Source organism: Megalops cyprinoides, chromosome 10 (assembly GCF_013368585.1).
Source record: "Megalops cyprinoides isolate fMegCyp1 chromosome 10, fMegCyp1.pri, whole genome shotgun sequence".
Classification (NCBI taxonomy): Eukaryota; Metazoa; Chordata; class Actinopteri; order Elopiformes; family Megalopidae; genus Megalops; species Megalops cyprinoides.
In genome coordinates this window covers 26,588,332-26,601,288 of record NC_050592.1, presented here as the reverse complement: position 1 = coordinate 26,601,288, position 12,957 = coordinate 26,588,332, and the positions used below count along the sequence as shown (strand labels likewise).

The window sequence follows — 12,957 nt, the reverse complement described above, 5'->3', positions numbered from 1 at the left end:
CAGTATGCTGTGCGGCCGTCAACGTGCGCGGTACCGTGCGGCTTTACTGAAACTCAGCACGCCACTTAATACAGTTCAGTGAGGTTCAGTGCGTGCGGTGGGAGGTTAGGGGAGTTCAGTGTGGAGACCAGCTCGCACAAGAACCTTAACGAGAGAAACCGCCGTCACGTCAACATCCCGGTAACATCGGTTTGGCCTAAAGGCAGCCATGACGCTGTGTGTTTCCACGGTTAAAATGAGATACGCGGCGAAATAAAACATCACAAATGATCATTCAGTGAATTAGGAAAATCAGATGTGAATTGGTATGCGGGCACGACGGCGGGTGGGGCGGCTGGGATCAGGGCGGTGGGGGGGTGGGGGGGGCGGCAGGACACGCGCCAGCGTAAACCCGTCAGGCGCTGACAGGTGGGAGAACTTCCTCTCGCGAATCGACAGATTCCTTTGTTTCTCCCCCGAAAATTCGATTACCGCGACACAATGTGTTTGTTTTTCCTCTTAGCCTGCCCTCCTGCTTGCACGCTGTTCAGCAGCGCCAGCGTTTCATGGAATAATTAGAAAAACTCAATAGGATGGATGAAAAATCAATAGCGGAAAATAATGGCCAAAATGCCTCAGCGCCAAGCTCTGATGCCTATTCAGTGAAACATTTTAATTTCCTCAACAAAGAATCCCAGCTGTGTTTCAAACCCATAGATGTCTCTCTGAGGTCAAGTCTCTTTTTACCAGGCTCAGGTACTTGAGCGCAAGGCCTTGTTGGTGAGAGCACAGTTAATAGATTTTCTTTCTTTTCTAAGCTGTTGATGTACAAAACTATTATGGATTCTAAATTCTTGCTGGGGCTCTTTTGTGCAAAGGGTATATGGGAAAAAACATACAACAATCTGTGCCTAAAACCTGGCCTTCAACAGAAATGCAATTTCACCAGCCTCCTCCGCGAGCAGCAGGCTATTTGGCGCAACAATGCAGACTGTTTCTCGACATGTTTCCAACCATGTGACCAACAATCCTGCTGTAATAATGGCGACAGGTAATTTGACGAGCTGAAGAAGGCTGTTGCCGTGGGGTCCTGGCTGCTCTGCCACCCCCACACCCACCAGCTCAAAAGTGCCCGTCCCCTGCCTGCCAAGGCTGGGGACTCCACGACAAAATAACAAGATTGAAAAGCTGGGGACCCAATAGAATCGGGGCTCTCAAAGAGGGTGTTAACGGCAGAATTCTGTTTTGGCACTGAGTGCGGTACCGTTTGATTTGGAGGGCGGCGTGAACATCCCAGATCCATTTGGAAGCGAGGGGGAGACGAAACCACATGCAAAAAAGAGGTTCCGGTCCTTTAAACAAAGGGGCACTGCATTTTTTTTTTTTTTTTTTTTTTTTAGAAAAGCCTTCTGTGTCATCACAGAAAGAGGTCTCTGCTCCTATTACTGGAAAAAAACATTCTCTTTTGAGTAGAGAGTACTCATGTTTCACAAGCTTTAACTGATTTTTATTAAGCTTTTGTGAACATTTTAAGTGCTATATATTACATGCTACACATTATCATAATGCCGATTGCACTGTCATGTCTACACACTTGCTCAGCGTGATGTGTATCTTGTTAACCTGTATGTATGTCTTTCTGCTATTATGACTGGTACTGTCTACATTGTCATGACCCTGTGGGTCTCTCTGGTGAAGAGGATCTCACTCTCAGGAGGGCAAATCAATTCTAAGACACAGCGTCAAATGAAAATGCATATTTACTTCTTAAGTAGTTCAGGGAGCTGTTACGGTTCTTTCTTTTTTCAATTCTGGTAAACCAGAGTACATTGTATGCTCAGGGCCATGTCATCTGTCTTGACAGAATTGGTCTTTTTCTTCACGTAAAATAAGAGCAGCGTGCACCTGCTGAGAGGTGCTGTCCGATGCCCCGTGCACAGGCTGGCTTCTGTCAGCCCCCACCATGTGCTCACAGCCCGGGCTGCTAGTTGAGCACACGGCGGGGGGGGGGGGGAGAGAGAGCTGCGTGTTTGTGCTGCAGCAGCGGGGTCTGTCCTGTCAGAACACAGCCATCGCTGGAGTGCTTTACAGCTGGAGCCCGGCCACGCAGCAACCCCCCGCCCCCGTGTGGTCAGACCAGAGCCCCGGATCCCACAAGCATGGCCTTGGGGAGGGTCCCAGAGGTGCTGGGGACACGAGGACTGGGATACGGTCTGGACTCTGTACAGCTGCTCCAGTTCTTCAGGGAACCTAGCCAGGGAGCGTCGCTCGAGCGGCTAATGCCATTAATGAGGGCGGCCAGGCGGCAGTAACGTAATTGGAGCGTTGTTCCCGCGCTGCGGCCCAACTGTGGCAGGCTCAGACGGCAGGAGAGCGGCGCGGGGGGGTGGCGGCGGGGGACGGGGGACGGGGGGGGGGCAGCAGGGGAGTGGGCCGCCTGGTGCCGCTGCAGCCCAGCACAGTGGGAGCACGTCCCAGGCAGCATGCTGCCAAGGAGGACCTAGAAGGTTTAACAGTGTCATTGCCGGCCCAAGGCATGATGGGAAATGCCAGAGACTGTCTGGATGCTACTGCCGTTCGGCTAAAGGCCACGTTTCAGCCACGGCTAGGGTTTGGCGATATAGCCGTTGCGATATATCGTATAGCTATTTTTAGCGCAAGAACAGCTATCTCCAGTATGTGCCGTTAGGTTTCTTTTTTTATTCTTCTTATTTTTTCCCTTTAGTCATACCTGATGTGGGAGCACACCTCCAAAGTTCAGTGAAGTGCTTCCGGGGCAGAAAAATGTCACATGTATCTATATGTTGGTTACCTTACCTATTAGCTTTGAAAAACACATAGCATATATTTTCACTCTATGTCTTTGTAGCCATGTGTTTCTATCTACCACATGGAAGCAGCATAGTGCTGTTGCTGTGATATCAACATTGAATAGTTACGTGTGGCGTTTTTTTCCCCCGGAAGCATTTCACATGGCCTCGGAAAACTGGAGGTGTGCTCCCGCATCAGGTATGACTAAAGGGGAAAAATACGGCAAGAAACCTAACGCCACGTACTGGAGATAGCTATGCGATATATTGCGACGGCTATATCGCCCAGCCCCAGCCATGGCCATGGCCAAGAATCAACACCAACAACCAACAACATATTCTGGAGACAGTATTATATGACATACATATTTTACATATGTATGTCATATAATACTTTACATACTTACAACATATTTTAATATATTTCTGAGCCTAATGTCATTACTGTAAGATTTCTTATCTATATATACACATCAAAATGGGCTCTACATTGGTTGCGAATGCTAAAATATTATTTGAAATGTGCGAATATTATCTATCTAGTTATAAAAATATCAAGATAATTAACTGAAAAATCACTACTTTTTGTTAAAACATGTAACACAGACAACAACAATTTTCAAAAAGCAATCATATCGGGCAATATATATCTAATCACAAGCAGAGTAGGAACAGAGCAATCCACCAGGGGGGGCCAATGTGCTGCAGTGAACTCTGTTGCTGGTGAGTTCCCATTTTCACAAAAGAACTCCGGCAATTGGATTAAATTAACCTTACACTGTGCAGTCAACAAAAAAGAGGCATCTCAAATTTAGCATCACAACCTTAAATGACAGAAAACTACACCCCTAGTGAACAGAGACCAGGCTGCTCGATGGAATAAAAAATGGATGCGTGTACATATGTGCAGTAAGCATATACTGTACATCCACCATCACTGAATATCTCGCTTCACACATATGCACTGCAGACCATACCTAATAAAGCCTTTTGTAAACCTGAAAGACCCGCAGACATTTCATGTGAGCTCCATGTTTGCAAATAATTCCTGTATTTTTTCAGCAACATTTATTTATAGTTTAAAACATTTATCACATATTCTGATAGAATTATAATAGAAATATTCAGTATGAAGTTTCTCAAAATAACACTGCAATGGGCAACACAGCAAGCTTGATCCAGAGAGCCATTCTAATTCTATCTGCTTCTCAACAAATGATGCCTCACTAAATTGTGTGCATGGGCATGTGATGTATTTACGCACAGAAATCTCAGCACATGAGACTATTCCTCCCCTTTTTCAGACATTAGTGTTAGCAGGCAGCACTATTATTACTGGAATTTTAAATATTGATTTGTTTATCATAAAATCATTTATTTATTTTGAAGGGAACCATACGTTAATCATATTCTGGTTCTTATATTTTGACTGCTAATAATATGTGAAATAAGTGCTTGTCTGGTTTCATTGTCATGTGTGAGACAGGTATGTGAGCTAGACAAATTCAGAGTTTGCAACAAAGCAGAAATCATCAACAACAGTATTTACTTTCACAAATGGCATAGACATAGGCAATGGCTAACAAACTGCATTACACTAGCAACATCAGACAGCATGAAAGACCACATTAAAAGGACAGAAGGTGTTTGATGTAATCAGTGGAATAGTATGGTGAGGTGGAACTGTTGCACAAGGAGGAGCCTTTTCTAAGAGCAATGGCCTTTCACCTCCACGGACACAAGCGGCCCATACTGCATGACCAGCAGGAGGCGCTGTTGAATTTTCTTCCATGAACTTCATTTTGTGCTCTAATTGTAGGTTTTTTATTTGCAACTCACTTAAAATGTATGCACCGAGTTTCAACTAAAATGAAGTACATCAGGTGGTCAGCATCCCAGAGGCACTGTCTCTGGAAGCAGCGCTGTCCCTGAGGCCGCAGCCAGGATGTTTAAGGAAACCGGACCCTGTCTGTGCAGCACCTGGGCGACAACCCATTACATATACCAGTGTTTCTCAATCCTACTCCTGGTGGCCCACTGTCCAGCATATCTTCTATCTATCCTTGCTCCAAACACACCTGATTGAAATTAGTGTGCATGCTCTTGATTAAATCAGGTGTGCTCAGCTAATCAAAAGTGCCACTGATGAGTTCAGTCAGGTAGGTAGAGCAGGGAAAGATGGAAAACGTGTGGAGCAGGGGGGCCCCAGGAGCAGGATTGAGAATCAGTGACATATACAATCACTGAGCCCAGCGTGGGCTTTACCTGAGGCTGCTTTGAGTGAGTGCTTCTGTAGGAAGTCCAGCGTCTGAGCCAGGACCTTCTTATTGCAGTGAGTGGAGAGCTCCTCGTTACATTCAAAACACCTGTCGGGAACAGAGCAGCCGTTACCATTACATTACATTATTGTCATTTTGCAGACGCTCTGATCCAGAGTGACTTATATAGTTTGGTGGTTTTTTTTTATATGTTATCCATTAATACACGTGGATATTTACTGGGCCAAGTGAGGGTTAAGTACCTTGCCCAAGGGTATAGCAGCAGTGCCCCAGCAGGGAATCAAACCAGCAAACTTTGGGTTACAACTCCTTACCGCTATGTCACACTGCCACCCCAATATGTTATACTGTACAGACACCTATTGCTCTTTGTATAGAATGGGTGGGTGTCACAGTTTAACACATGCTGTTTATTCGGTGTCGTAAAGTCTGATGTAGACATAGCACATAATTTGAGGTACACGCTGACATTATATGACCTTTCAAAGAATGTTATCTAAGATGTTGCCCTCACCAAAACCTCTTGGGCAAATGGTTAAGTTTAGTTTAGTTACAACTGAATATGCACAGTATGTAACTACCAGTCAAAATTTTGGATACACCTGATTACAATACTTGGAAACATGCATTCATAATATGTTGCATAGACAAATATGAACACTGAAGTTGCTTATGTATGAATTTCTTTCCAAAAAAATTTTTTGCCTACGACTATTTTGATAGTCGAATTAATTCATCGAATAATGAGGTTGTTTTAGGCATATGCTAACTAACAATAAAGATGAGAACTTCATTCAAAAATACGTCTTTTAATGAATGGTTACTAGGACTAATTCAGTGAGGGCAGTTGCTTGCTGGGGAGTACAAGTCTGCTTCCTTTGAAGAAAGCCATCCATGGTAGCATTACGAGATCCAACAAACCCATAAACTGTTCGAATTACTTCGAATGCAACCCACATTGGGCACACACGCATAGAAACGAGTTGTAGAAATCTTTCGTGATTTAGAAAGTATCAAATTCTCCGGTGTTCTCTAAACTTGTGCACTCAGCAGCAACACTATCTGTAGCCATAAATGTCGCCATGACAACGATGCAACGTTTAAGCAGAGAATTTCTAAATAGCAGACAGGCTCTGGTTTAACAAGTTAGGGCACATTTGGAATATGAACAGGATCGTTGTGAATAATAGGTTATTATTTGCTACACTGTATGCTCAACGTCATTAATAATTTATTTGATCAAGAGAAAATGTATTTCAAAATGGAAAATGTTACAGCTCATAACGTGAAGTACCATGTCTTTTAACATTAACATTAGCTATGCTAGCTAGCTAACTAACTAAACGAGATGAGTCTTCATCATTCAGAGAGCTAACGTGCCACCTCTTCAGATGCTTGAGCATAACTGATGTGCTCCCATGCCAGACAAGGTCAGGTTTGCAAATGTTGCAGTTCACAACCTTCTTGGCAGAGTTAACCCTTTCGCACATACAGTCACACTGGTGTGATTAGCTGTTTAGCCCGTATGGCGGCAGTGTTGCATAGTGGTTAAGGAGCAGGACTCGTAACCGAAAGGTTACCAGTTCGATCCCCGCTGGGACACTGCTGCTGTACCCTTGGGCAAGGTACTTAACCCACAAATGCCTCAGTAAATATCCAGCTGTATAAATGGATAACATTGTAAAGAGCTATAACCTATGTAAGTCGCTTTGGATAAAAGCGTCTGCCAAATGAATAAATGTAAATGTGAATGTATGCTAAAACCTAGATTGGAAACATTCTAGCTAATTTTAGCTTTGAGGAAACAGTGACTTAACATTAAAAATACAACAAATGCTAACTGAGAACTATGAGAAGCTTAATAACGCAAATGAAAACATAACGAACCATGTAACATAACACACGCGCTACATAACATAAAAAAAAGTTACGAGCAAAAGGGTTAAGAGTGAAATGCTGCCACACTTTTGAGGTGTTTGGTCGTGAAGGTGTTGCCATCTCTATTGTTCACTCCAGTAAAACAACGTAGCTAAGGCTACATGTCTGAGCATTCCGAGTCAGCACGAAAAACACATGCAATGACGTCACCAACTAATCGAGAATTAAATTCGTTAAAAACTAATTTGGTCATCGATTTTAGCCGGCTACGTTGATTATTCATTGATTAATTATTGATTATATACCCCTAGTAAAGAATCTAAAATATAAGATACGTTTTGATTTGTTTAACCCTATTTTGGTCACTGTATAATTCCATTTGTGTTATTTCATAGTTTTGATGTCTTTACTATTATTCTAAAATGTGGGAATTAGTAAAAATAAAGAAAAACCCTTCTATGAGTAGGTGTGTCCAAACTTTTGACTGGTACTATATAAATATTGTGTTAACTCACCAAGCCCTGCAGGTGCTGGGCCTTACAGTATTGCAGAGTGAGTCACTGAATGCATAGTTAGGTTCCGTTTAGGCTGTATCTGCATTGTTCAAATGTTGTGTAAATGTTGTATCTGCTCTAAGTGCTGAGGCTGGCAGCGTTAGAGTGGGATGCTGAGTGCATGTTTAAGTCTAGTTATGGCAGTACGGACATTGTTTAAAGGTTGTGTAAATGTTCTATCGACTCACCAGGCCCTCCAGGTGCTGAGGCTGACGGTGATACAGTGGGACTCTGGGTGCAGGGCCTGCTGGTGCTTGGTGGAGTGCTGTCCCTCTGATTGGTTACAGCCCTGTGTGGAGGAACGCCCAAAACCACATAAGTGTCTCCTCTGCAGTCTACTAACAGCTCTAAAGGCACCAGTCCTCACCTGGAAGCCGCACTTGAGACACAGCAGTATGTCAAAGGCTCCTCCGCTTTCCCCATCATGCACGGTCCTCTCCCGCAGGCACTCAGAGCAAACCGACCACAGACTCTGCCCCACCGCCTTCTTCACCGAGCTCAGATCCACCGCCTTGCTGACGTGCTGACACGTCAACCCTGGGACACAGTGGTTACACCATTAAGCACGGTCGTGTTGAGGTCACATTGTATGACGGTCAGCCAAAGACCTGTACTCAATTACTATCACTCTACACTTACGTCATCTGACTACACTAAAGTACAGCATGGTTTACAAAGAGAGAAAGAGACTGAGACCGTGAGACAGACTGAAACTTACCGCTGACTTCATCTGACGAGTCCTCACCATGCGGTTTTTTCGGTCTGTTTGTCCGCTTCGTCATGTCGGCGGTTTTTAGAGAAAATGGGTCTTTTAGCCGCATCGGTACGTGCTGAAGGAAAAGAGAAACACCTCAGGATGGGTCTTACTTGGGCTGTATCACACGTGTTAAGATCTGTCTGGATGCTGAGAGCAGAACCTGTAACGTTAGCTTAAAAACACACTTACTGAAGGCCACAGGGCAGTATAAACAAAGATCTATCAGATCAGAGATGCCACCTTGGACTGGTGAAGTCATTTGTTATGGTGGCCACAACAATGTCAACCATTTTATTATGGAAGAACTGAAATGAAATAAAGGAAGAGAAGTATTTTCACTTCCAGCACAACTAGTCTGCATTATGGACAGAATAATCACATCATTAAGTTAGCCAATCTCACTGTTTCACATGCTGCTGATCTGATTAGCCTTTCAAACCATCAAATCAAGGCCCTGGGATACGGCATCTTTGTTCCAAAACCCTCTACCTTTTCAGGATGTTAAATACCAGCCACTGGTCTTTCCATTTTCAAAAGTGCTCCTTCTATATTAAAAAGGTTTTGTGACACAGAGGAGTCATGTTATGTGTTTACACTGTCCAAGGTCCTGACAAGGTCCGATTCCGCTGCATCCCAAAGCAGTCATTTTCGCCAACACTGCTGCCAAATTTCTTTTTAGAAAATCTTACGAGTTTTTCATCAACAAGTTATTATGTCATCAAAAGGCTACTCTGTATTTACGCTTCCACGCGTATGGACGAATACAGGCACCAATGAGTCATACAAGTAACATAACTGGCAATATTATCAATGAATTGAGGGGCCAATTAAATTATTTTCTGCTGGGTGCAACATTTCGCCGTTCAAGTCAACGAAGCAACGAGCTTGGTGTGGAATTCAGACAGGTAACCGTAGTCTGGGCTTGCCTTTGAAGCCTTGTCACACCTACGACAGGTTTCGCCCGTTAATACCAATATCGCTGCCACAACTTTTCTTCCACTAGAACTCTTTGTAAGCAGCCAACGTTGTGGTGGCAATAGAGTTTTCTGTATTTCATTTTACCAGCAGTTAGCTAGGCCTCGTAGCTAACGTCAGATAGCTACAGACCGCTTGCCTTAGCTAGCAAGCTAAGTTCAACAATCTCTGGAAAAAAATACCCCAGAACAAGACAGGCTGCCAAATTCTTAGAAGATTGCCTTTTACATCACAGTGATAACACAGATTGGCATAAAATAACACAGCTGTTAAAACTGCCTGCTAAATTAAGAGTTTTGATTCTTCCAGCTAGCTAGCAGGCTCTGTAGAACGGAAGATACCGACTCATTGATGCTAACGTTACCTGACTTTGTAGCTAACCCAATTTAGTCACATGAGCTAGCTAACCATCAGACTCTTGTCAGTGTAGAATTTCGTTTAAGTAAAGTCAGCTCTAGTACTGCATAACACATTCGTTAGTATGGCAATCAATGACTAATTTACTAGCTAGTTGTGGATAGCGGCTTACCTTTCTGGTGTCGCTTGCCTGTTTTTATATTTAGCTGACTGGCTAGCCAAGTTAGCTCACTAGCTTGGTGGGATTCTAATTTAAAACGAACAATTACATTTAATATGCTGGGTCTCTCTCGGTTTTAAATTACGTTTAGAAGTGTATTACAAATATCTCGGAGACACTGCCTACAGAGTGCTGGTTTCTACTTCAGAAATTAATCTATGACTCTACAGCGCTATCCCAGATTACTCACACGGTCACATTGCTAAAGTCAATAAGTGACGCACTACGCACTACGGAAAGCCAAGCGGATTAAACAAAACGCAAACACTTGATAGCGTATTACACTCCCAAACGCAGCGGGCCTTGTCAAATCCACTGACCTCAAGGTGGTCTTTTCAGTCCAGCGGGCAACTCAGGAAAACGTAGTTAATGTAGAAATACCATGCACCCTCAAAATTATTTTCGTTGAAAAAAAAAAGTTAAAATCATGCATTAACTTTACGCTTTTCGCCATAAAATAGTAACATGGATTTTTATCGAAGAAAATACATGGAATTTCAATACACCACACAGCTACATATCTTAAAATGTCTGTTTTGTAAGACTTCTGATAACTGTCGCCCAGGCACTTGAAAATCATTCATTTAAAAAAAGAGAAAAAACGAGCATTCTGTGATTGAAGGTCATTCTGTGTAATACATACTGTAGCAATACTGTGTTTTATTAGCCATAAAAATAGTCAAAGACTAAATACAGTAGCATATCAAAATGTGAGCATTCTTATTACCATTTTAGAGGTTGGTAGATTTTTATTATAAAAAGCAAGGTTCGTGCTGAATATGTCCCACATTTTAACACAATATCATGCATCTTTTAAACGTTTGTAAATACAAAACTCTAAAGGTCAAATATTCGAGACCCGATCTGCCCCTTAATCAAATTCCTCTGCGCTAATGCGCATGCCATGTTCATATCTCTGCACATGCGCGTTGCGTTTGCACAGGCACGCAACTAAAACAAAGTGATAGTGAGTTGTGTATTGCTGGAGGGGCAAGCGTCTGAGCAACTGGAAGAGGACTACATCGTCTCAAACGTTTTCGGCAGTTCAGGATGACTTTAAACGGGTGTTCGAGGCTAATACGAATACTTCCTCGTATTTTGTCCAGCAGGAATCTGTTGACACTCGCGTACGCTAGTAGAGGATCACTATCGCCCTCTCCGTGCAACTCTCACTCCGTAGTGTTATGTGAGTGTTGACATACGTGCCCTTCTTTCAATAGCTAACTAGCTAGCTGTTTGTTGACATTGTAATTCTTTTCAATGGACGTTCTTTTGGTGTGAAAGACGATCGGACCATTATTTAGCTAAGATATTAAAATGTTTTAACTCAGTCACTCACTGTGGTACAGTCTGCAATGGTAACGTTAGCTGGCTTCTCTGGTTTTTAATTCTGGACTGTAGCTATGTAGTTAGCTGTCAGGAAATTGTTTCAATAGAATGTTAAGACAAACACAGCGGCGGATCAAAGGGAAGTTGTAACTGCACATCTAAACTGATGTGAAATGTACTTTTGCCCCTCCAGATTCACGGGTCACCTTTACAAATAACTTGTTGCGTGGTTACTGCTCGGGGTCGGACACAGACATAAACGTCTCCCATGAACAGTTGAAGAAAGTACTTGCTACTAAGTCGGGTGTGGTCATCGATGTCCGTGAGCCGTGGGAACTCAGAGAGTACGGGAACATTCCTGGATCAATAAACGTACCTCGTGAGTGCAGCGCTTTTCCTCTTAGTCAAGCTTCCGCTCCGGCGCTAACATCAGTAATCCGGTATTGAAATGGACATTGAGCATATTTTGTTCCTCAGACAACGGCAATTTTTAGAAACTTTTAGAATTAAATGGCTGTCATTACGATTTCACAACGAACGTTAATGTTAAACAAAATTTTAAAAAGCACCAACACTGTAACGGAGCAATAAGCATGCCCTGCACCTGTTTGGCAAAATTGTCTCGCTGACGTTTATTTCGTCTTATATTGGGCTGTGTGTTGTCACAGTTGGGCAAGTGAACCAGGCACTGCAGCTGGATCCACAGGAGTTCCGGGAGAGGTACGGAGGGGACATGCCCTCAACCACTAACAACATTGTCTTCTCCTGCCTGGCTGGCGTTCGGAGTAAAAAAGCCCTGGACACAGCCGTCTCTTTAGGATACTCAAAGTAAGTAATACCCCGCTGTTGTGGGATTGCAGAGTCATGGACGGCACAAGCAGGACACACCTTTATTATGAATACACACACCGTCACACATTAACAATATTGTGAGCCAGCACCTTGGCACGATTAACACAAAGACAGACCTGTTGCAGTCACGAGCTGATTGAGCCAGGTTTTGCCATTAGAGATACAGTCAATCTGTGGAATTTGGCCTGATTTCAACTAACTGCTTGTAAAAATAAGAATGGTAAATGTAATAAAATATTACATTTTGCAAGCAGCAGTTGAACTGAGCACAGCATTGATGTAATAATGAGAGCAAAGTTCCAGAGATCATGATGTGACTAGACACCTCTGGTTCCTGTGAAAACAATGCAAGCCTTTACCCAGAATGCCTCAGTGTCAGTCTGAATGGCTGTTGCAGAGAAAACTGCTCTTTGTCAGTGTTCTTAGGCCATTTTAAGTCATCAACAAAAGAGCTCTCCTGGATGTTGTATTTCCATTGTTGCAATCTCTTTCTCTCTCTCTTTTTCTCTGTCTTTCTCTCTGTCTGTTACAGTGTACAACACTACCCTGGTGGATGGGAAGAGTGGGCAAAGAATGAAATATTACAGACCAAACGCTGAAGTGTATTTATTTCGCTGAGTGTCAGAGCTTGTCAGCATTGGCATTGGATACAGGAAACTTTTCAAGCTGGTGAAGGACAGCATACAAAGAATCGTTTATTTTTCTAACGGTGTCAGACTTTTGAAGCTAATTTCATTTAATGAAGGTGAACTGTCACAGTTTGACAGTTCATGTGGAAATACATTTTAAGATTCAAAGAGACATTGATGGCATTGATCTGAGTGTCATTTTTTAAAAATAAAACTGAAGTCTCAGTTTGAAGTGTTAAGCACATATAAATTAATCTTAATTTCAATATTGTCAATTATGCTTGTTTAATTCCATTTCAGCTGCACACAAGAATTAAAGAGTATACTGGAAGGATGAA

At 42.9% G+C, this 12,957-nt stretch overlaps 2 protein-coding genes across 3 annotated transcripts in view; one reads left to right on the top strand and one right to left on the bottom strand.

The window, feature by feature from the left end:
- The window catches only part of usp45 (ubiquitin specific peptidase 45), a 35,920-nt gene extending 25,901 nt beyond the window's left edge, over positions 1-10,019 (bottom strand). For both annotated transcript variants that reach the window (XM_036539129.1, XM_036539130.1), the window contains exons 1-5: positions 9,762-10,019; positions 8,219-8,330; positions 7,868-8,037; positions 7,689-7,789; positions 5,055-5,155 (exon numbers count right to left, since the gene is read on the bottom strand). In XM_036539129.1, coding sequence (XP_036395022.1) covers positions 5,055-5,155; positions 7,689-7,789; positions 7,868-8,037; positions 8,219-8,321 — 475 coding nt within the window. In that variant the 5' untranslated portion in view covers positions 8,322-8,330; positions 9,762-10,019. The remainder of the gene's footprint in view (positions 1-5,054; positions 5,156-7,688; positions 7,790-7,867; positions 8,038-8,218; positions 8,331-9,761) is intronic.
- A 742-nt stretch (positions 10,020-10,761) lies between these two features.
- On the top strand, positions 10,762-12,957 carry tstd3 (thiosulfate sulfurtransferase like domain containing 3). The gene is made up of 4 exons (XM_036539464.1): positions 10,762-10,995; positions 11,332-11,517; positions 11,807-11,966; positions 12,523-12,957. Exons 1-4 carry the CDS (start codon positions 10,860-10,862, stop codon positions 12,587-12,589), a joined length of 549 nt encoding a protein of 182 aa, XP_036395357.1. The 5' UTR covers positions 10,762-10,859; the 3' UTR covers positions 12,590-12,957.

Bases quoted from the DNA above. Each gene is read 5' to 3' on its own strand.
- tstd3 (XM_036539464.1), top strand. From the start codon at position 10,860: ATGACTTTAAACGGGTGTTCGAGGCTAATACGAATACTTCCTCGTATT. The intron at 11,518-11,806 runs GTGAGTGCAGCG...GTGTTGTCACAG, and splicing joins TGGATCAATAAACGTACCTC to TTGGGCAAGTGAACCAGGCA. The intron at 11,967-12,522 runs GTAAGTAATACC...TGTCTGTTACAG, and splicing joins GTCTCTTTAGGATACTCAAA to TGTACAACACTACCCTGGTG.